Source organism: Cololabis saira, chromosome 12, assembly GCF_033807715.1.
Source record: "Cololabis saira isolate AMF1-May2022 chromosome 12, fColSai1.1, whole genome shotgun sequence".
Lineage (NCBI taxonomy): Eukaryota > Metazoa > Chordata > Actinopteri > Beloniformes > Belonidae > Cololabis > Cololabis saira.
In genome coordinates, this window is record NC_084598.1 from 29,367,109 (window position 1) to 29,391,725 (window position 24,617).

Consider the following 24,617-nt stretch of genomic DNA (forward strand, 5'->3'; position numbering starts at 1 on the left):
GCAGAGCTGAAGAAGCTGGATGCCCAAGAAAAAATTCAACTGAACGAGGAGGAAGCCAAAACCTCTGACTCCTACATAAGGAATAACCCACTTCTTAATAGTTCTATATCTCTCCATTATAATAATTTCACATTGGTGTATCAAAAGAGTTTTTAAAAACTGTGGGTTTAAAAACCTCACATAAAAAAACTTAACTGTGATTGACTTTCTTATTCATAAGGGTTGAAATGTGAACATAAATCCACAATGCTCTCCTTTAACCATGTGAAAAGCATCTAAGGGACAGCGCCCAGGAAAGAGCTGCGCTGCTGGAGGCTCGTCTGACTGAGGAGAAGGACTCGCCATCCCCCTCGAGTGGCGCCTGCCCTGTCGGTGACTCGCTACCTGGTGTTGTGTTTTTAGTTTTTGTTTTTTTCTTTTTCGCTCATCTTTTTATCTGTAACTGTGGGATGAGTGGTTCAATACAAGAGTAAGATGCCGGGATTAAAAGATTGCGCCTTCGAATTCTTTTTGTGGCTTTTTTTTGTGGACGGAATTTGTTTGTCCGGCTGTGCAAGGCCATGTGATGACAGCCACAGTGGCATCCGCGTACACCTACAGCCTGGATGAGTTGTACCACATTCGGGATGCTATGGTGATCTGAAAGCCCACACTCGATATACCCCCAGAGCTGAAACGGAGGAAAAGAGGCAGACAAGGTGGCCTGCGCGTCAGAGCCAGGCTGAGGAAATTCAAGCCCGTTCTCCCTTCGGTGATAATGGGCAATGTGCGCTCCTTAGCGAACAAAGCTGATGAACTTGCAGCGCTTCTGAAATATGATCGCCTGTTTCGGCAAAGCAGTCTGCTATGTTTCACAGAGTCTTGGCTAAATGACAGCATTCCTGCATCATATACGGAAATGGATGGTTTCGCAGCGATCCGATTGGATAGAGAGTGTGAGAAGAGGCAAGAAGACAGGAGGAGGGGTGTGTTTGTATGTGAACGAGCAGTGGTGTCATTCAGGACAAATCACTCCAGGTGCCCTTGTGATCATAAACGGAGATTTCAACCACTGTACCCTCTCCTCCTCACTGCCTTCTTTTAGACAGTTTGTCACCTGTCCAACAAGAAATGACAGAACTATTGATTTGTTTTATTGCAACATTAAAGACAGCTACTCTTCCACTGCTCTGCCACCACTGGGCAGCTCGGACCATAACCTGGTGCTCCTAACAAAAAAATACAAATTACTGGCTCATAAGAAAGCAACTTCCACTAAATCAGTCCGTGTGTGGTCTAAGGACAAACGTGAGGAATTAAGAGCCTGTTTTGACTGCACAGACTGGTCTGTTTTTACAGACGAGGTCAATTCCAATAAAATTGATGATGTAGCTGATTGTGTTACTGATTACATTAATTTTTGTACTTCTATGATCATCCCATGTAAAACCATCAAAGTGTTTTCAAACAATAAGCCATGGGTTACTAAAAAAAAATCAAAAATGCTATTAATATCAAAAAGGCTGCTTTTGTAAGTAGGAATAAGGAGGAAATTAAAATGGCACAGAAAAATCTTAAGCGGGTCATAAGGCAGGGTAAGAAGAATTTTAAGGAGAGGGTAGAAAGTAAACTACAGGTGTGTGACCCTAACGGGTCTATGGATGGGCTTAAAGTCTATCACTGGTTACGGTCCTGTTAGCTCTAACATCAGAGAGGGGAGCTTTACACCTGATGAGGCTAACCAATTCTTTGCCCGTTTTGAAACATCCGACCCTTTACATAAGGTTTCTTCAACTCCCCCCATCCTCTCCGTGGAGGAGGAGAGACCCACTCCTTCTCCCCCTATAACTGTTACAGTTGATGAGGTACATTCCCAGCTTAAACACCTGAAAGTAAATAAGGCCCCTGGTCCAGATGGGATCATGCCACGTGTCCTTAAAGTGTGTGCTGATGAGCTGTGCACAGTTTTGCACTATTTGTTCTCTATGTCTCTGTCCTTGTCTAAGATTCCTGATATTTGGAAATGTCATGTATTGTGCCAGTGTCTAAGAAACCAAATGCTAGGAAACTGAAAGATCTTAGATCTATTGCTTTAACCTCACATGTAATGAAGTGCTTTGAGAGGACTGTCCTGGGGCATTTAAAGAGGCAGGTCTGTGCCTTTCAGGACCTGCTTCAATTTGCATATAGAGCAGGTGTAGATGCGGATGATGCCCTTCTGTATCTGTTACACAGAGTATACAGTGGAACTTAGGAGTGCATCTATCAGAATAATGTTTTTTTACTTTTCTAATGCTTTTAACACACTACGGCCACAGATCTAAGCCAATAAGCGTTTTAATTATAATCTTAACCGCTCTACTATCACTTGGGTCACCGATTACCTCACAGGTAGGCCTCAGTATGTGAGGCTTCATGGCAGTAGATCAGAAACTGTTACCACATGCATTGGGGCTCCACAGGGTACAGTTTTATCTCCGTTTTTATTTACTTTGTACACTTCTGACTGCAGGCACAGCAGCAATTCTTGTCATCTACAAACGTTTTCTGATGATTCTGCCCTTGTCGGCTATATTTTTAACAGAGGGGGGTAGAGTAGCCAAAAATTGTACTCAAGTAAAAGTACTGTTACTTCAGAATAATATGACTCAAGTAGAAGTAAAAAGTAGTCATCCAAATAATTACTTGAGTAAAAGTAAAAAAAGTACTTGGTGAAAAAACTACTCAAGTACTGAGTAACTGTTGAGTAACGTCTGATTTATTTTTTTAACACAACCATTCAAACAGACAAAAGTACAAAATAATCTTCAGGCAAATTAAATCAATAAAATAATAAAATAAATTAAAATTAATAAAAAATAGCTTACATTTAAATAAGCTTAAAGTAAATTAAAGTACTTTGATAAAATGACAGAATAAAGTAGCACATAATTTCAAGCCTTTGTACTTTTCTTTTTTAACCAGGCAGAACTAGAACAAGCCCATGAACTCATATAAACTCTGTGTGTCTGTTTGAGTCTGTGTATATGTGACAAAACATGCAAAAACAAACATCTTTCCCAAAGAATCACTCAGTGATGTCATGAGATTGACCCATACGTGGAGGGTATAAAAGAAAAGTAACGAGCTCAACGTAGCCTAATGTAGCGGAGTAAGAGTACAGTTTCTTCTTCACAAATCTACTCAAGTAAAAGTAAAAAGTATAGTGATTCAAAACTACTCCTAAAAGTACAAAATTTCCCAAAATGTACTCAAGTAAATGTAACGGAGTAAATGTAACTCGTTACTACCCACCTCTGATTTTTAATAATGACAATGCCCCCTACCAAAGAGAAGTGGACAGTTTTGTCAGTTAGTGTGAGGAAGCCCACCTTATTCTTAATGTAGACAAGACAGAAGAACTTGTTATTGACATGAGAAGGAAGAGACCTGAAACTGACCCTATTTTGATTAAAGGACAGTCCGTAGAGATTGTACCCTCATATAAATATCTTGGTGTGCATGTGGACTGTAAACTGGACTGGAAGATGAACTCCAATACTATTTTTAAGAAGGCCCAATCCAGATTATTTTTCTTACGGAAACTCAGATAATTTGACATCAGCAGATCCCTTTTAAATGTTTTTTATAATGGCATTTTAGCAAGTGTCCTTTTTTATGCGGTTGTTTGTTGAGATGGCAGCCTGACATTGGAGGACAGGAACAGGATTAACAAACTTATTAAAAAGGCTGGATCTGTCATTGGTATGAGCCCTTCTTCTCTGGAGGTCATAACAGAGCAGAGGACTAGGAGGAAGCTCAGAGCTATCCTGTCCCAAGATGATCATCCCTGTACAGCTTTTTTGCGAGAAGTAGCAGAAGTAGACGGCTTCTTTTGCCCAGATGCTCCACAGAGAGACTTAGGAAGTCCTTTGTTCCTGCAGCAACCACACTTTTTAATTTGGACTGCTGATGTCATGTCTTGCTGCTATATTAACCCTTGTACTGCACATTGCACTTTTTTTTGCTGTTGTATTGATCTTTTGTATTGATCACTTATTTTGCTGTTGTATTGATCAACTGCTGTCCCTAGGTGGAGATATTGTTAATGTGTATTGTTGATTGTCTTGTGTTGTATTGTTGTGGCCATGGTGGCAATGAAGTTTCCCCTTCGGGGATTATTAAAGTTGAAACCAATCCAAGGACTGGAGGAAACAGCTGGAGTTAGAACTCAGTGCTGCTCAAATGAATGAGCCAAAACCCGGTGCTAGAAGAGTCCGCTTGAACGCTGATACAGTTTGACAGAAACATCATCACAGCAAGGAATAAAAACATCCAAATGAACATTAACTGATTCCTCTGTTTTACTTCAAGACTGTCAAGAGTGGTACTCGGAAGGGTAATACTCTTTTTGGGGATATTTCTATGAAGTTGGCACACCTGTCCATTGTTGTTTTTTTCATATTACTCTTCAAGCCTGCTTGGTTCTGTTGGTGGAAAGTTTTCACGTCATATCAGAGATTCCTATTTGGATTGAGGTCTGGTCTTCGGAATATCACTGAGCTTCCTTCCTTCACTTCTATCCCTGTTTCAGTAAGTCTATGCATATGTCTTCTTTTAAGTGTTTCATAGTTTGGTGTAAAAATTATGGTTTTAAATGCAAAAAAAAAAACTAGATTAAATGTGACAAAAAAAGTCTACCCCACATATATCTATGTAATATATATCTTCCTATTGCCTCTGCCCCTGGTGGCTTTAAGGAGAGAGAAATGAAACCATATAATAATGCTGGAAAATGAGAAGCTGATGGAGGACAAAAGGGAACTGTTACTGAGGATAAGTGAGGCAGAGGAGAGGACAGTGAAGGCAAGAGAACTGCCTCAACACTCCAGCACAGGTATCTTCATTAATCATTTTTTACACCCACACACATTCCTGCTGGAGAGCCACTAACTGTGTTTTTTATAAAGAGCAACGTGTAATTGCTGAATCTGAAAAATACAGATAACAGTTGAAATAGCGAAACATCCATAATTAAGTTTCCACTTGGTAGTAAATGTATATGAACTTTAAAAAGAAAAAAGTCTGAACTGCTGCAATTACATTAACTGAAACATAACACCAGTTGGTACATGTTCTGAGAAATTCAACGAAACAGAAATAGCAATGCCGCCCAAACCTTCTCACTCTGTGGTTTTCCATACAATAATAAGTTGCAGCACCAAATAGATTTTTAAAAATCTTTTCTACGCATATTGAGTCAATTGGTATTTGAAAAGCTGTTTGCTTTAAGCTGCAGATTAGAGAAACATCTCACAGTTGGTCAGTGTGCTTGATAAAATTGGCATTTAAAGAATTTTTTGCACTTGAATACCTAAAACCATGTAACAGAAATTTTGTTCTAATAAATACTTCTATGGCTTTGATTATAATTGCATTGAATTCTCAACAGAATGTTAAGAAAGCGCTCCTTTCTGGTGGTCTCTCTGATGGCCTCTTACATACATCCGCTTTAAGGTAAGTCATTTTTGAGAGGGCTAATTGTTGAGATGATTATTGAAGAATAATGTGTGAGTGTTTTCCAATGATTAAAGGTTTTCCTTATCATTAGCCTGACATCAGGTTCCACTGAGCATTTGAACATCTCTGACGCAACCTGCCGCGTGAAGGACAGCCAGCATCTGCTGTTAGACGACACAAAGGCCACTGTCTCCACGCAGCAGCCTTTGGAGCTGGGATACCTGAACCTCACTTCCCAGCTGGTTTCTCCCCCCGCCACCAGAGACACGCAGGAGAGCTCGGACAACGGTTGCCAGACATGAGTGGTCGTGCTGAGGGGAGCAGGTGTGCTCTTTGTGAAGCACAGGACGTAAGAGATGCAGTTCTATGTATTAGGGAGCAGCACAGAATCTGAAAAATAATCTGTATTAAAATATCATATATTATTTTAATATTATATCACTTTATAAGGTTTTAATTGTTTACTTTAGAGAAACTGTAGCATTGTTATGCCATACTAGTGTAACGGAGGGTTTTTCCGGGTTAGATCGAATCATGGCAGTGTTTTGGTGCCTCATGCTTTCTATAGTGTAGCTATATAGACTTTTTCTGGTTTACAAACTTTAAACTGATACGACGTTGATAATAATGATGTTTGTCTGATAAGAGGCTCTGCGATACCCTGATGTTACTGTAAGTCTACGTACGTCTTCATTCTGAGATAGGTCACTCACATATCTTGCTAGTAGCAGCCATGCCAGTATTTAAGATGTGGGAAATCCAAAATGTCAGGAAAAGACACAGGTTTCTTAAATTTGCCTTCTTTTTTTCTCTTTTTGTTTTTAAATATGCTGGTCAATGTCAAACGCCTCTTCCAGTGCCACTCAGAAAGCACTTGTACTGTTACCAGAAGGCACGTCAACAGAAAGCCACGAGTGCTTTGCACATGTAATTAAATATGTAGTGTGGAGCAGATATTGTGAAAATATATTATATTTTAGCTATTAACCGAATAAAGTTAGGGTTATGTTATGAACATAGCCCTAAAGTGACTATAAGCTTTTGTTTGAGGATATTAACGTTTAAATGAGAGAGTTGAAAGCTTACATCTCTTGTAGAGATGGACTTGGAACAAAAACATACTGCAGAAACAACTCAATGCAGTTGTGTTTGTATGCCACTGAAACTAAAGTTCACCTGGTCAGCCATTTATACAGAACACTGAACGAATTAAATAGTACACATTTTCAGCAGCATCTTATATTCATACGTCTCCAAACTTCCATCAGCCAGCTATCTCTACAGAACTCCAAATAAACAAGACAATCCTTCTCTCACTTTTTGCAAGAGCAGGAGCTTTGGCTAGGATGTTGTTGTGGCTTCTTCCTTTTGAAGAGCATCCTATTTTTGGTGTCTTTTTGAACTTCCAGTTCTTTTGTAACTGGCTTATCTGTCAGGATACTAATCATCTTCTGTCCTCCTGACACGACCATCAGCTTATTTCTACCAGGGCTGATTGCCCTTCCTGATTCCTGATTGTGTTCACCTGCTCCTCATTACCCTCATGTGTTCAAAGGCCGCGTTCAGACTGCAGGCAAATCTGATTCATATCTGATTCCTTCTCATATCCGATTTTCAGGGCTGACTGTCCACACTGTTTTTAGCAAGTGTCCATATCGGATCTGGCTCTGTTCAGACTGGGCCACATCATTGACTGATCTGACGGGTTGCCGTAGCAGCGACGTCGGAGCAGAGGCGTCACCCAGTGCGTTTATTGTGTGACGTCATGTAATTGCGACAACAAAAACTCTTCTTTCTTCCTCTGTCCAAGGACTGCTGTTTTCGGCATCTTCCGACTGCTCCATACCTGTAACGTAGCTCCACAACTCGAAATGGGCGGGTGGTTTGGCGCATGGGTCTTGTCTGATGTCGCGTAGAGTGACGTCACGGACAGTCAAAACCGATCTGAGGGTTTGGAGCTGTTCAGACTGCCCAAATGCGATATGAATGCGATATGAAACTACCTCCCGGAGGTGGTTTCGATCTGGTTTGCAGAAATCGGATCTCATGCGGTTTGGGACTGTTTGGGACTTCAAAAGAGTCATCCAGTTTCAATCTGGATGGGCTAAAAATCGAATATTGGCTGGCAGTCTGAACGCGGCCAAATAGTCTGCGTCTCCCCTGGTCTTTTGCCAGTGTGTCGTCACCGTTCATGTGCATACGCCCCGACCGTCTCCATAGTATTGCCACAGTTTCCATTTGTCTCCTCCGTGTGGAGTGACTTAGAGTTATATCTTAGTTGAACTTTCTTGTAAATTTTTGCAAATTTTTGCATTACCTTTTTGTCTCTTCCGTGTGGAGTGATTTTGGGTTTTTATGTCTTGATTAACCCTGCTTCTTCCTGAGGAAGAATGTTATAAAGAATATTTCATAGCCCGCCTTTTTCTCAGCCTTGGGATTGAGTCAGAATCTCTAATAAAGACTCTGATACCCTGCATCTGACTCCTGTGTACAAGTCTGATCCTAACACTTGCTTGTTGATCATCAGGCGCCTGTATAGTCGATAAGTAGCCAACTCTTTTTATCCTACTTTTTTTCATAGAGGATATGGGTTATACAGATTATATTTTGAAAACAAACATTACAATCACTAAACATTTCAATGTTCATCAGCCGATTGCCTTGCCTTGTATAAAGTGTACCCGGTTTCAGAATTCCTTAAAAAAAGATTCAAGGTCGAAGTTGATCAATGTGCTTTCTGTAATGTAGCAGATGAAACTTTAGAACATATGTTTTTCCTGTGTCCAGAAACTGCTGGTTAGAATTAAGAAACTGGTTACTACTTAGAATAGAGGACATACCAGTCTTTGATATCTCTCATATTTTTTTCTATATAGATAACTTGAAGTCGAATGTATCTGACATAATAAATATAGTTAATCTCATGGGTAAATATCATATTCATTGTAGTAAGTGGAGGAATAGCAAACCCTCCTTTGATTGTTTTTTAAATGATTATTCTTATCCCTAAGAAAAATAGACTCCAACAAAATGGCTGAAAAGATTTGTGACGATATATCTTGTTTTCTGCTTTTTTGATGCATGCCTCAGTCCTTGCTCCTCTTTTTTGTACTTTTGTTTGCCTGATTTTAAATACTGTGATACTTTTATAGTTTGCACTTCATAAAACCCCGTTTGTCTTTTATTTCAATATATAGTTAATTTTTTTTTCTATATAGCTCTATATTTGACAGCATCTCATATTATGTCTACTAAGTATACTATCATCCTTACGAGAAGATGTTTAATTACTGTTCTATGTTGTTTTATTGTGTTCAATAAAGAAGAAAAAAAAAGTGTAGTCCTCCCGTCCGTTTGTATTTCCGTCCGTCCTCAGCCTGTTTCCGTCGCTGGCCTTCATTCTGCTGCGTGTGTGTGTTGTTCAGCATCTTCTCCAGCAGGGGGCAGTGACGAGCCAGTCCCTTATTAACAAACAGCATGTTTGCTGTTCATTTAATCGAAACCATTTTCTATAAACAAATAATACATTTATAGAGAAAGATTAATTCACTGTTGGAGCCATTGGAGAACATAGCATTCATCCATTAATTAATTCACGTTCAATGTTTTATTTGCGTCAGAAGAAACGAGAACAGCGGTGTAAACGGTGGTAGTGTATGAGGCCACTGAACCAAAATTAAGAGATAAATGTCGAATTCTTTCATTTAATTTGACCCAAAATGAGTTAGATATTTTCGGAGGTCCACAGGTCAGACATTCTGCTGAACCACGCAGATCACCTGATTCACAAGCTGCAGGACTGATGTGAATAATAATTCAATTATTAACGAATTAATTTATATCATAGGATTTTTTTGAACATTTCAGTTTATATCAAATATTTGTATCGTTATGTATCTATTTATGTATTTTTATAAAAGGTATTGAATCAGATGTAAACGCATGGGGGCGACAAAAGTCGCCTGTAATTTCACCTCGGCTCGTTACTCTTTTCTAAGTACAGACATATATCAAATTGTCTTATTTTAAAAGTAAAATAAAATACTACTGTAGGGCAAAAAAAGTATTTCTTTATAACTACCTAAATTAAAATTATATATATATATATATATATATATATATATATATATATATATATATATATATATATATATATATATATATATATATATATATATATAATATATATATATATATTAAGAGTCATATTGATGAGTTATATTATATATATATATATAATATCTATATATTATATATATATATATATATATATATATATATATATATATATATATATATATATATATATATATATATATATATATATATATATATATAATACAGACAGTACAGACCAAAAGTTTGGACACGTCTTCTCATTCAAACAAATGTGTATATATATAATATACACACATATATATATAAATGTATATATATATAAATGTATATATATATATATATATATATATATATATATATATATATATATATATATATATATATATATATATATATATATATATATATATATATATATATATATATGACCTCTATCTATGTATCTCTGACTGATCAAATTATTTTGACTGTTATCCTTTCTTCATCCTTTTTTGAAAAGATGTTGGCATGAAAGTATTTCTGATTTCTAGAATTAAACTTTTTAAACCCTTGCCAAAACTACACACAGAGACACAAGAAATGTCTACAAACCTGGTTGAAAATAATAGAAACAAATTAATCAAACCACTGCGGACACCCAAAACATAGATATTCTGTTTGTCATTTTGATCATAAGTTGAGGATATTTTACAATATTTATTTCTCAGGGCCCTGGTGTCATATTCTGGCTGTGTATCTTCAGAAAAAAGTTTCATGCTCGTATGATTTCCCTGTGTCTTCAGTAAAGTCTTAATTATTTTGCCCTAATGTAAAAAAATGTGAGCTATGTAGCAACCGTGTGTTTATTTGTCATTCCACCCCCTAGCATGAATGGTTGAGGTATGGCAGAACGCTCATTATACTAGAGAGTGCTTTCAGTGGGCTGTTTACAGAGGAAATCTTTTCATGTGGTTTAGTGTGCCCCCACTGTCTATGGGCGGGTCTCACTTGAGACTTTTTTGGGTGGTGATGCACTCACGGACGAGGAGTCAGAGCTGAAAGGCCCTATGTTTTGCACAGAGGAAATGGGCGGTCTCCTTGGAAATTTTGGAGAGAGTGGATAAAAAAAGAGGGGGGTGTGTGTGGCAAGGCTAGAAAAGGGTGTTGACCACCAAAAGAGGCTCAATGTTGAGAGGATAAGCTGCTGATTGAAGTGGACTAGCAATATACAGGGTAAGCAGATATTTATTTTTCAGTTCTTGGATTTATTTGTAATTTCTTGGTAAATCATGGCTTCAGCAGTAAAAGTCTATGAAACAAAGATGTTATTTTTGTATGTCTTCAGTGCTATAAAAATCCCAGAGAGCATCAAAAGTGAAAAGACCTTTGTTTTTGTTGTTGTATTTTTTATTAGTGAGTTATGTGGGTTGCTACTTATTGTGCTTTTCCAATATATGTATTTATTTGTTTTTTCATACCAAAAAAGTAATTTATCACTGAATTTTTACCATTGACTTCTTTATGTTGGAAGAGTTCTAGCGTAATAACATAATTTGACAATAATTGACTCCACCGCCCACTCAAATGAGCCACTCCATCAGATAGAGATCTTTACAGACAATTTCATGCTGCTCCATACTCTGATGTATGTCGTCTTCATTTTTCTTTTCCTGAATGTCTTTTCTTTTTTTTGTGAATGAAATGATCTATATAGGATCAGTTTTGTCGTTCTCTACAATGATCAGGCTTTTCCTCTCTTTAATTTCTACCATGTGACAGTTAAAGCAGCTTCAAAAACAGCCAAATGTTGGCTGAACTGCCGACTGTTAACCCCACCGTCATGAAAACAACTATTCAGAAGTTCTGGAAAGTTAATTGGATAAATATTTTGACTCTTTCAAAGGGGTCCACCCAGGGTCTCTGCTGCCTGTAAAAGGTACCACATAGTCCTGTCAAAGAGAAGCTTCAGAAATAAGTCACTGGACTCAGTTTTCAAGCGTGTTCTTATGTAACACAGAGTGCAACTCTGTTCAGCTTCTCAGATTTTCCATTTTATGTTTAAAGTCAAAAACAGGAAAATTACCCAATAGTGGCTCTGACTGCCATGCCAAATAAACTGGTCAGCTACCACGTCGTAAGCTGTTATGCTGTTGCCGGGCATTTTAAAGGTTTTTTTGTTTGTTCTTTTGCTCTTTGCAGGGAAGTGAAAATGCCTTACCTGCTCATGTTTGTCACCCTGCTGCATCTCATCACCCTGGCAATGTTGTTCATTGCAACCATGGAGAAGGTATTAGTCATAATTACAACACACTGCACTCTTTAACTGTATTATTTCAAAAATTGTGACATATCCAACTGCACGTGTCAAATCTGTGTTTAAAGTCCTGGTGGGTGTGGGACGGCTCCAAAAACTCAGACCTATGGTACAACTGCTGGTTTGATAACTCCACAGGAACCTGGTTGTGTTCATCCACCAAAGAAACAGGTAGCTTTGGAGTTAGTATGCCTTCATGAACTGGACTTCACAAAAATAGTACTGCCTTGAATATTAAATACAGGAACTGTTTGTTTTTCAGAGTGGCTTCAGGCGGTGCAGGTCCTCATGATTCTCTCAGTGGTCTTTTCCTCAGTCTCCTTCTTGGTGTTTCTGGGCCAGTTGTTCACTATGTCTAAGGGGGGACTCTTCTACTTCACTGGACTGTGTCAAGTCTTTGGAGGTAATGATGATGTCAAACCACATTAGTGTAGTTAAACCAATTGAACAGCACACTAATGAGAACTTCTTATTTTATGTACAACAGTCCTGGAGGTTGCTTTTACTACTACATACAGGACTGTCTCAGAAAATTAGAATATTGTGATTTTCTGTAATGCAATTACAAAAACAAAAATGTCATACATTCTGGATTCATTACAAATCAACTGAAATATTGCAAGCCTTTTATTATTTTAATATTGCTGATCATGGCTTACAGCTTAAGAAAACTCAAATATCCTATTTCAAAAAATTAGAATATTCTGGGAATCTTAATCTTAAACTGTAAGCCATAATCACCAATATTAAAATAATAAAAGGCTTGCAATATTTCAGTTGATTTGTAATGAATCCAGAATGTATGACATTTTTGTTTTTTTAATTGTATTACAGAAAATAAAGAACTTTATCACAATATTCTAATTTCCTGAGACAGTCCTGTACTGTGTATGCTGATAGTGTTAATCAAGTCAGTAATTGTACGTCATATGAGAACCAATCAAAATAATGAATGAATGAATGTTTATTTTGGTACATTTTGTATACCTTTCAGTGATGGGAATTCTATTTTTTATAATAAAGGTGTCCAAATATAGACTTCATCCAGGAAATTACAGTGGCTTGTATAAATGAATGAATACTATAAACACACAACTTTCACATTCTCTGTCGTCCAAACCAAAATGTCGTTGCAGCCTATTCAGGTGGATTTCAGTTTATTTAAAAAAAATAATTATTTTACTTTTTTGATTCTTTATTTTTAGGTCTGACAGCCTTTACTGCAGCTCTTATTTATACACTCCACCAAAAGGAAATCCTTGGAGACTCCAAAGACCTGACATCTGGACACTTTGGCTACTGCTTCATCCTGGCCTGGGTGTGTGTCCCTTTGTTGTTCTGCAGCGGTGTCATATACATCCACCTGCGTAAGAAAGAGTGACCAAAGGAGACAAATCGATTAACATGACTTCAATTTGTAAGAAAATTAAGTTTAGCAAAAATACCAAAGCTTGTGTTTTATGATGAACTGTAATCTCAGGCTTCTTCTATAATAATTATCGTTTTCATCTGTATATATGTGTTCAGGAAAAACAAATGTGGAAACATAACAGGTTATATCTTAACCATGGAAAATTAGATCAGTGTTATTATGCTCACCTTTACTGTAGGACATGTCATAGTTTTTTGCTGCCTGCTGTAGTCATGTGTAACCAAGAAAGACAGTGAAGAAATTTTGTATACTTTTTTGTTGTTTTTTTATTAAAGGATACTTTTTTTTAACAAGTTGATCCAGTTTCTTTTTTATGAGTGGTTTTATTGAAATGCATGATTGTACAACAACACCCTTTTAGACTTTGCTTTTACAGCTCTAGTGGGTTTTTTCATTCCCAACATCCATGAAGAGTGTCCTTTTTAGATCACTCTGACAACTTTGCATCTCTTTGCAAACACAGATTTGGAAGCAAATTGCAGGCAGCTCTCAATGAGGCCCTTGTTACCACATGAAAGGGCATAGGTACATAGCCTCTGAGAACTCCTAAATGCCAGAAAAATACTTGACTGCCACTTTTTATACTCTAATTTCCCTCTTGTGTAGTTCAGCCATGAACAGTTGGTACTGGTCTCCCCTTTCCTCTTCACTACAACTTTTGTTTTTTTTTGCTGGCTCAGGTTGCTAAATAACAGCACGGCAAATAGGATTTCTGAAGTAACAAACAACTAACTGGTGGTTCATAGACTACATTTTTGTTTGAATTTTTAGATTATACTGCTGGTGCTGTTGGTTAATTAAAATGAATAGTAGTAGGAAGAGAAGCATGTGGTGACCCTCTCTGGGGACAACTAGAAAGAGATAAACCACTGGAGGCGGGCTCAGGGAGCCTCCAGCCATTTACCACATTTGTGTTTCTTCCAAGCTTTTATAATGAATGAATGAGATACATATTTTCAGTTTAGTGCAAATTTGTAGTCTGGACATCAGTAAGACAAAAGAAACACATTTTTAAAATTTTATTTTATCAGTGCTGAAGGGAATGTGTCATAACTTAGCTCTTTTTTAATTTTCCATCACATAAATAACATATTCATTTTGTATTTGGAATTAATGACTTGTGGCAAAGCTGTCATTAAATCTTACTTGTCTGCAAGCTGACTATTATCCTTTCTTGTTTTGTTTGTTGTGACTGGCTATTATTTTCCATACAGTATTACAGTTACTGCATATTTGGTAAAGAACATTCAGCAGGGTTAAAGTGTAAGTCATGAGAGGACGACTCGATCTATGTTTGTGTGCTTTTTGCGTGTGTGTGTGTGTGCGTGTGTGTGCCTGTACGCATGCACAAGTGGTGCCACTTTTTATACTCTAATTTCCCTCTTGTGTAGTTGTGCATCAACTTGATGAGGTAGACGTTGTAACAGCTATCCATTTTCATAAACCTTGTATTTAGGGTAACCCCGCTTTAGTTATGTCGATATGCAGGACTGTCTCAGAAAATTAGAATATTGTGATAAAGTTCTTTATTTTCTGTAATGCAATTAAAAAAACTAAAATGTCATACATTCTGGATTCATTACAAATCAACTGAAATATTGCAAGCCTTTTATTATTTTAATATTGCTGATTATGGCTTACAGTTTAAGATTAAGATTCCCAGAATATTCTAATTTTTTGAGATAGGATATTTGAGTTTTCTTAAGCTGTAAGCCATGATCAGCAATATTAAAATAATAAAAGGCTTGCAATATTTCAGTTGATTTGTAATGAATCCAGAATGTATGACATTTTTGTTTTTGTAATTGCATTACAGAAAATCACAATATTCTAATTTTCTGAGACAGTCCTGTATACCTAAACATCACAAGGGGACGGCCGTGATGCACTGGGCCCTTCTACTCACTCTTTTCTTTCTACTCTCAATAATCTAGTAGGCCTAATCATTAACCATAGCAATTACTTTTTGAGTAGTTATTTTATTTCATTTCCCCCCCTTTGTAATAAAAAAAAAAAAAAGCCAGAAAAAAAAGCCAGATAGATTAAAACAGAACATGCCTGCAGTGGCACACGTTAAGAACTGTCACCGATGTTAGTGCGTCCGCTTTTCAAAACAGAAGTCGGTTTCCATAGCAACGGCAAATATCCTGATCCAAACCAGAAATATCTTCATGAAGGCTAATTGATTGGTGCGTTTAACCGGAATACATTGGCTTTTATTATTATTATTATTGTTTTATAATGGATTCTGAACGTACAGTTTCGGGAACAAGGACTAAGATAATCCCTTTAGCCTTCCCGAAGGGAATGAGAAAGGTGTGTGAAGTTTGTCAGAGAGACGCACACCTGCAGTGCGACGGTTGCTTGGTCACCTTTTACTGGTAAGTTCACAGCTTTCTAACATTTATGCCCTAAACTGTAGAGGTTCGTGGTACCGCAGATGGGACATAAAAGGCCATACATTGTGCGTGTTTTTTTGTTTTTGTTTTGTTTTTACTCTTATATTTTCTTTCCATCGAACCATGTCTACAAGTTTGGACGCTAGATGTCAGTGTTAACCATGTTTTTTTAACAAAGCAAAAATCAGTTCCACGTCGGCGAGGAGATCTCATCCAGCAGGAGGAGGAACAGCTGGAAATGACATTACACAGGGTGGTCATTTATTTATTTATTGGCCATGGAACTGGTGCCTGGGTTCTTGCCCCCCTTAAATAGAAGTGGCCCATTATTATTATTATTTTTTTCCATTGTACCATATAAACCATCATTCATTTTATCTCTAGGACATGATGGTCCTTGGTGAAATTTTAGCTGGCACAGTAGGAAGAGAAGCATGTGGTGACCCTCTCTGGGGACAACTAGAAAGAGATAAACCACTGCAGGCGGGCTCAGGGAGCCTCCAGCCATTTACCACATTTGTGTTTCTTCCAAGCTTTTATAATGAATGAATGAGATACATGTTTTCATTTTAGTGCAAATTTGTAGTCTGGACATCAGTAAGACAAAAGAAACACATGTTTTTAATTGTATTTTATCAGTGCTGAAGGGAATGTGTCATAACTTAGCTCTTTTTTAATTTTCCATCGCATAAATAACATATTTATTTTGTATTTGGAATTAATGACTTGTGGCAAAGCTGTTATTAAATCTTATTTGTCTGCAAGCTTTATTATCCTTTCTTGTTTTGTTTGTTGTGACTGGCTATTATTTTCCATACAGTATTACAGTTACTGCATATTTGGCAAAGAACATTTAGCAGGGTTAAAGAGTAAGTCATGAGAGGACCACTTGATCTATGTTTGTGTGTGTGTGTGTGTGTGTGTGTGTGTGTGTGTGTGTGTGTGTGTGTGTGTGTGTGTGTGTGTGTGTGTGTGTGTGTGTGTGTGTGTGTGTGTGTGTGTGTGTGTGTGTGTGTGTGTGTGTGTGTGTGTGTGTGTGTGTGTGCCTGTACACGCATGCACAAGTGGTGTCAGTGATACGAGTGAAGTTTTGGGCAGGTTTGTCTTTCCACTGCTTTTGTCTTGGGTCCATAAACTCACATCCACAGTAGTGAAGCCACATGTTCCACAGTAAGAAATATGCATGGAAACCCTAGACAGTTTCCACAGAAGTGTGCAGAATCAGGCAGCCAGATGAAGAAAATTACAGACTTGTTATGTAATGGCATACAATTTAGAATGCCCTCCATGCACTCAGATGATGTCTTCTAAATAGTTTGATTTGGAAATGTTCACAAAATCCAAACAAGTAAAATTTTACTGTCAATGTATGCTGTACCTGCCTAATTCTACATCTGAATATATATATATATATATATATATATATATATATATATATATATATATATATATATATATATATATATATATATATATATATATATATAATATGAAACTGTAATGTATTTATTTATTTAATTTCTCAGTGGTGAGGAGCACCAACAGGCTGACTGGGATGGGATCCATGAGAAAATTTGTCAACTGCTTGTTCCCATCCGCAGCCTGACAACACTTCACTTCTCGGAAGACAACCATAGTGAAAAGGTGAAGACTTCATTGGAAATGTTTATATAAATGTTTATATATATATATATATATATATATATATATATATATATATATATATACCTCCAGCCACAAGCCAAAAACATTCTGTCTGTAACTCAACATTCCAATACAAATACTCTAGCACTGAACTTTCAGTCTTTAGTTTTGCTAATTTCAGACTAACAAAATCCAAAGCTTAACTAATCAGTAATCAGGACTAAGTTGTACAATCTAAGTTTGACCTTTTCATAACACAAACACATGTTTTGGTTTCCACTTAATGAAATACAGTGACAAACAGGAAGTCCCACTTTTATGAACTGCTGCAGAACATTCTTTGATGTTTGATGAACCTCTGTCCTGTCATGCTGGCTTGTGTTGTGAATTACTTTTGTTTTATTATCAAATCCAACAAGTAGTTCTGCTTGGTGTGAGCTGTATACCACCCTGTAGTTGTACATTTGCAACTAAAGTTAATACATATACAAACACCTAATTATAGCATCTTTGTAAAGGAAAATGATAGTTTTTTATGCTTTTTTATAATAAATTCAATTCACCAAACATGTGCATGTCATTTGTATGTCTACATAAGCCTTAACTCACATTTCCATTCTACAACAACCTTTGTTATTGTATGTTTATGTGTTCTATGATACTAAAATTTAATTTTCTGGCTTTGTTTTTGTGTTTTTATATTGTAGATTTTGTATTACAGTCTATACAGTATGTACATTATTGAAACTAGCTATGGTGTCCTGAAGAGAAGATAGTGCTGAAAAATGTGTAGAACAAATTTACCATGTTAAAAATAAATGTTATGGGATATATGAAGTCTAATCCAAAGTAGCTCAAAATGCCCAAAAACCCTCCAAGGGTAAATGGGATAAGAAAGTAACTTTGATTTTGGTTCTTTATGTAGGAAGAGCTGATTGAGATTTGCAGGTTGGTGGCACAAAGGAAGGTTTCTGAGGGTAAACACCGAGAAGCTGTACCTGCAGCCCAGTTCTGCCTACGCTGTTCCATTGATGTCCACGGTCCCAATACTGTTCAGCTGGTTCCTGCATACCTGCTGTTGGCTGAGGTCAACATGGGTGAGATATTACCTTGAAATACTGTCCCAGCTCAAATGATTACGCTAGTTTCTTCTTTTATGTTATTGTTATTGCATGTACCCATGTGCATATGTGTGCTTGCTTCAACATATCCAGGTCTGGATAATCTAGGGGTTGTAGCGGAGCTCCTGTCCCATGCTGAGAGGGCCGTACTGCAGAGTCCAGAATGTGGTTTCTCAGTCCAACACCGGTTGCACAGGAGCCTCGGCCGCCTCAACACAGCAACCGGAAACCTGGAAGAAGCTCTGTTTCACTTTGCAAATGATGTTAGTGTTTTCATTAAGAGGAATACATTTTGTATATTATTTTACCTTTCAATATTTGCATTACTTCTCAGCTGAAGCAGTGTTTGCTTTTTGAAAACATTTGAAACTAACAGTTTAAATAGTCTTTAAAAAAAATACAAGTCAGCAGACAACAACTATGGATTTCCCCTCTCTGGTAATTCCACTCTGTGGATGCTGACATGCAGATAGACACATACTTTTGATGTTATATCTCAGAAGTATTTTCTGAGATCATTCAGTTAAATCAGTTAAGGTTTTTATCAGCATAGACTTGGTGCAGCTCTGGAAACATGGTACAGTTTTGATTCATTTGACATTTGAGTAATATTGCACAGATGCTGTCATTTCTGTTGTTTGATGTCAAAATACTTTGCTAATTCGATATTCCCACTGTTGTTTGCAGATATACTTCGCCTGTGAGGAGTATGGTCTGGATAGCACAGTCATCTGTGCTGGCTACTTTCTAATGGCTAATGTGTTTGTTAAACAGGAGAAGATGTCTGTTGCTTGTTCCTTATACTCACAGGTGTGGACTTCCTCATATTACTAGCAAAGTAGAACATACCTTACTATCTAAAGTAGAACATACCTTATCTGAACATGTAAAGACCTGCAAACTCACAAAGTTCCCCAACTACTAGAGGGCGTTTACATACTTTGATGCACATTAAAAGTAAAGTAAATATAATGTCACATTTGTACCCTATACATGGGATGAAATTGTTAAAATGTTATTGTACACAGAACTTAAATGTAATTTTGTTTCAAGTGTTTCATAAATCATTGTATTTTGCTCATATTGCAGGTGGTACGTACTTTGCACAGCCTTTTGACTAACCTCTTGAAGATCTACGAGCAAAACATCGAAGATCCTGCAATGAGCTTTGACTCCTCTTTCGGTGCGTACTGTGCCGTTAATATGTACAGTGTAAATGCATTTGAATTTTGCATTTGGATATACCAAACTGCTGGACAAAAAAAAAACAAAAAAAAACTCCAGCCCAGAGATCTATTAGCAGGGAAAGCAATGAATGAAACTAAGAGGAACTGAAAAAAATAAGGTCAGCAGTGCTATATTTAGCTGATCTGTCTTGCTGTGCTATCCAAACGCTAAACCCCAGATTTACACTATAGCATGCTTAATGCTGACGAGAGACCATTGCTGACACATCTCTGGCTGTGCAGCATCCGCACTACTACCCTCTATCACAGCTGCTGCCCTACATATAATGCTAAGCCTGTTAGCTGCAGTGCAAATTCCCAGGCTTTATAGGATGTTCACTGACAAAAACGGGTGGGAAAGAATGCTCACAAAAAATATATAGAAAATAAAACAAGATGCATTTTATTGGAGGAAATGGTGTTTGAATTACAACCACATGAGCTACAAGAGCTCTGATGTGGAGTTTACTAAGGCCATTTCCAGAAAAGTTGCAAAGTTCTTGAAATACAACAAAACTTCATAATCAAGTCCAACAGAAAGACAGACAAAAATATAATATAATAATATAATATATTTTCAAATCTATGGGTTTCCTGTAGGGGAATCAATTGATCAAGTTAGTTCATCAGTAAAGAAAAAAAAAAAAACATCTACAATATTAAAGATATCTTTCAACATCTACATTGCATAATACTGAGAACACATTTTCGGAAGAGGGACAAATCTCAGTTGCATATCAGCCACATTTGGAAGCCACTGTTGGATGAGTGTGACCTTGAAGCACTAAAGCATTAAACTGCACTGCATCAGACACAGCTCCAAACTATGTTTGAAAATCATTCTGATTGTGTATTTACGATAACGGTAAATATACCAACGAGAGATTTAAGTATTTGGTGCACTTTTCTGAAATTCTTATTTTTAATTGTTTGCAAATTAATGCTTATTATTATTTTAGACCATGGTATAAAATAAAAAGGCATCTTTTTTTTTTACTTCCATGATTCTCAATCAGACAAATCCCAGCAAGCTGAGGTGGATAAGATATTAAGAGATATACTGGAATTTGAACAGCAAAAGTTCAGAAAAGACCCCAATCAGGTTGCGATGGTGGCTCACTGCTTGGCCATCCTGTGGTTTCTGAAGGGAGACTCCCAACAGGTGAGTTACAGTATATGATGACGTAAGGTATGACACTGTGACACAGTTCCACATTTGCTCCTTATGCTGTCTCAAGACTGGATTATCTCTAATTAGCGAAGTCGTAAACATAAGGTGCAGATTAGTGGTAGTTTGAAGGACTGACACCATTCTGACCTATACTTTGGCTTCCTGTTTCCGTATACTGTGAAACTGTTTCTGTGTGTCCTGCTTCTGCCCTTCTGACGTCAGATGGAGCTGGATATTTTTTATACAGGACTGTCTCAGAAAATTAGAATATTGTGATTTTCTGTAATGCAATTACAAAAACAAAAATGTCATACATTCGGGATTCATTACAAATCAACTGAAATATTGCAAGCCTTTTATTATTTTAATATTGCTAATCATGGCTTACAGCTTAAGAAAACTCAAATATCCTATCTCAAAAAATTTGAATATTCTGGGAATCTTAATCTTAAACTGTAATCCATAATCAGCAATATTAAAATAATAAAAGGCTTGCAATATTTCAGTTGATTTGTAATGAATCCAGAATGTATGAAATTTTTGTTTTTTAATTGCATTACAGACAATAAAGAACTTCATCACAATATTCTAATTTTCTGAGACAGTCCTGTATATTATGGAAAACAATGCAAAAGTGGTGTAGTTGATGAATCTGTACCTTTGGCGACACCAGACTGGCTCACTTTGTTAGTTTTTATGTTCAGTGGGTTTGGATAAAGAGAGAGCACAATGCCTCTAGAGGACATTATGGTCAAGCACAAGCAGACAATTGTGGGACAGAAAAGTTACAGCAATTCAACACTGCAATTAATGTACATCTTTTGTGGTTTTATGTTGTATTTCATTTTTTTTTATTGTTATGTTGTTAGGGCTGGGGGATATGTTGTTGGGGGTCTGTTTTTAACTTTGTACTTGCCAGAAGATACACTACTCACTGTAAGCAGCAAGACAACAGTTGGAAGACTGAGTGCCAAGGATCACCGTGGAAACTATGACGCACGGTGATGCCAAGAGCCCTCAGTGTAATCCGTTTCATTTTTCAGTTGGTATTTCACGGGTCTCTGAAGAAGTGGATCAGTATTTATTTTGGCAATATTGAGAGAATTTTTTCAGCATTACGCACAGTATATACCGTATGCAGATAAAAGACAGTAGATGGACTGTATCACTATCAGGTATACAACAACAACAGCAAAAAAAAAGGCAGCTTCAGCTCTGGAATGATTATCAGTGTTCTCATGCAAGCCGTGTTTCAAGGCTTTTCATAACAATCCTGCTGGATTAATGTCTGGACTTTATCTTATCATTTCCATCCATCCATCCATCCATCCATCCATCCATCCAGCCACCCACCCATTTTAAAAGCCTCATATGCTTCGTCACATTGTGTTACTGCATAACACACTTCATGATATCATCATCATTATCATCATGTTTTGCATGCTGGATAAGTTGTTACACTTGAATGCACAGTTTTCTTTTTTTTATCACATAACATTTATGATTCCAATCAAAACATTAAATGCCACCCTGGAATCTTTTGTGACCTTGCAGAAATGGCTTTACATTCGTTGCTATTGCTGTGAATTTTGTTAACACAAGTTTGAAGCATGGTATAAGGAGGATTTATCTCTATCCAGCTAAACGTTTGCTGTGCAGTCCAGCTATGTCTTTCCTTATATTCAGTGAAAAACAAAATTGGACTATTGATGTCAGTGATGCATAGTGGCAATTGGTTGTAGTTTGGTTTATAACATTTGTTTTGGAAACGAGACTCGCGAGTTGCTGTAGTTGTGTTGGCACCGTAATTTAAAAAAAAGAAAGTTAATTCACTCCCTGGAGATTCAGTTGTTATCATTTAAAAATCCTTGCTGTCTAGAAGAAGCAATGTTTGGCTTCTTAAGCAATATTTCCAGGGACTTTTAGTGTGAATGTGTGGATGTAAGGCACATCACACAAAAGAGCTTTGGTTTAGTGTATTAGAGCTGTATTAAATACAAAGAGATCTGTGTGGATGTGGCAGGAAACACACAAACCTTTGTGGAAGACACAAGTGTGTGTGACTAATTTTTTTCAGCTGTTTACAAATTATGAAATGCTGCAAGAATTACAACCCTCGCTGAGCTTGGCATCGTTACATCTAAGGTAGTTTTTTCCCCTAAGCCGGTATCACAGTATCAAGTTAGATACGAGGATGAAAGAAGTAGGTCTAGTGAAGTCATCTGGCCGAGGTCCGATTTAAGCGACATCATAATATAAGTCAGCTTTATACTCCCCAGAGTCCAGCAGCTGCATGGCTGTATTTGTTTCTGTTTCCAACTGTGTGCCAGGCACTGGGATTTGGCAGCACGGCCCTGCAGGCCAGCCAGCTGATACCAAAGCATGACCTGACAGGACCCGTCCAGTCCCTGCTGCTGCAGCTGGTGCAGGACCTGCAGACAGACCCACAACCTGGTTCTGGCTAGTCAGCACACACGCCGTGTCTCTTCCTCTGCTCGGAGAGCTGCTCCACTGGGATATCTGTTTAGCCCCGTGTACACGGCTTCTCCCATGTGAGTACAGCAACAGCTGCAGTGCTGAGAAGAATATTTGAATACACCGCATGTGATGAACATTTTTTAAATTAAGCATTGATGTAGAAATTCTCAACAAACGCAGTAAAAAGCATAAAAGGACACATTTTTATTGGTTATGAATAATGACTCTTTATTGTAATCTAAAAAAAAAAAAGAAAAGAGGGATGCATATGTACACCATTTTGAAAATTTGTGAATTACATGATTTTGGAATCCATTTTTCAATCCATTTTTTTAACATTGTAAAAATAAAAAGAACAGAAAAACGGTCAAGGGACTTTACTGAAATCTTATGAATGTAATGTTTTTTCTGTCTTGCAGTCTACAACCTCTCTATAAAGTCAACATATCTCGATATAATTTAACGCTTTGTACCTAATGTATGACATGAGCCCAAGAGCTGGATTACTTTACTTTAAACAAAAACATTGCATTTTTCTCCTTCAAATAAAAGTTGTAAACCTTCCAGCAAACCACAGGTTTGTTTTAAAAGACATAAAATGAACATGGTGACTGCTGTCAAATCTCTATATACACTTTGAAAACAGTATTTGTTATGTAAAGTCATTTTTAAAATGATTACACTACTAGTGTTATTTGTACTGAATTATACAACAGAATGTTTGTTTTTTGGCATACTTTTTTTTTTTGTAGAGGCAGCAATACAGAGAAACACTTTTTGAAATTCTCATAGTCCCTTTTTGTTTTTTGTACTAAATGTACAATAGCAGCAGAAGTGGAATTAAATAGCAACCTTGTGCTACGCTCTTGTACGCTCCAGTCCAGCCAGGCACCACTTGTGCAAGTAAATGCTTCATTTTTTCCTTCCAATGCTGTTTCTAACACGTGGTGTCCCTGTTTCTTTCAGTAGCTATCGACTTCATTACGGTGGCTGTTTGTTTAAAAACCAAGCGAAACTCTGACTCATCTCCAGACGTCAAAGTGTTACCCAAGGTGTTCTGAGGTTCGTAAATCAGCCTTCATCGGCAAGATATCATCTGACAGCATGTACAATAAAACGGACCGGAGGAGAGAAATTATAGTTTGATTCTTTTCTATGGCTAACTATCAATGTAAGAAATATGTGAGCTTGAATTTACAATTATGTACACAATGTGGAATGACGTGTGATTCCATACAAAGACAAAGACGAGCTGG

General features: G+C 37.1%; 2 protein-coding genes across 2 annotated transcripts; both read left to right on the forward strand.

Annotated features, from left to right (window-relative positions):
• The first annotated feature begins 10,730 nt into the window (after nt 1-10,730).
• On the forward strand, nt 10,731-13,615 carry LOC133456518 (epithelial membrane protein 3-like). The gene is made up of 5 exons (XM_061735008.1): nt 10,731-10,809; nt 11,776-11,863; nt 11,959-12,061; nt 12,153-12,293; nt 13,096-13,615. The coding sequence occupies exons 2-5, from the start codon at nt 11,786-11,788 to the stop codon at nt 13,269-13,271; spliced, it is 498 nt and encodes a 165-aa protein (XP_061590992.1). The 5' UTR covers nt 10,731-10,809; nt 11,776-11,785; the 3' UTR covers nt 13,272-13,615.
• A 1,948-nt stretch (nt 13,616-15,563) lies between these two features.
• zmynd12 (zinc finger, MYND-type containing 12) lies at nt 15,564-23,348 on the forward strand. Its single transcript, XM_061734866.1, has 8 exons — nt 15,564-15,703; nt 17,248-17,365; nt 18,291-18,462; nt 18,580-18,749; nt 19,174-19,296; nt 19,576-19,669; nt 20,729-20,874; nt 23,214-23,348. The coding sequence occupies exons 1-8, from the start codon at nt 15,564-15,566 to the stop codon at nt 23,346-23,348; spliced, it is 1,098 nt and encodes a 365-aa protein (XP_061590850.1).
• Nucleotides 23,349-24,617: the final 1,269 nt, after the last annotated feature.

Bases quoted from the DNA above. Each gene is read 5' to 3' on its own strand.
- zmynd12 (XM_061734866.1), top strand. From the start codon at position 15,564: ATGGATTCTGAACGTACAGTTTCGGGAACAAGGACTAAGATAATCCCT. The intron at 19,670-20,728 runs GTGCGTACTGTG...ATTCTCAATCAG, and splicing joins GAGCTTTGACTCCTCTTTCG to ACAAATCCCAGCAAGCTGAG. The intron at 20,875-23,213 runs GTGAGTTACAGT...ACTGTGTGCCAG, and splicing joins TGAAGGGAGACTCCCAACAG to GCACTGGGATTTGGCAGCAC.
- LOC133456518 (XM_061735008.1), top strand. From the start codon at position 11,786: ATGCCTTACCTGCTCATGTTTGTCACCCTGCTGCATCTCATCACCCTG. The intron at 11,864-11,958 runs GTATTAGTCATA...CTGTGTTTAAAG, and splicing joins TCATTGCAACCATGGAGAAG to TCCTGGTGGGTGTGGGACGG. The intron at 12,294-13,095 runs GTAATGATGATG...CTTTATTTTTAG, and splicing joins ACTGTGTCAAGTCTTTGGAG to GTCTGACAGCCTTTACTGCA.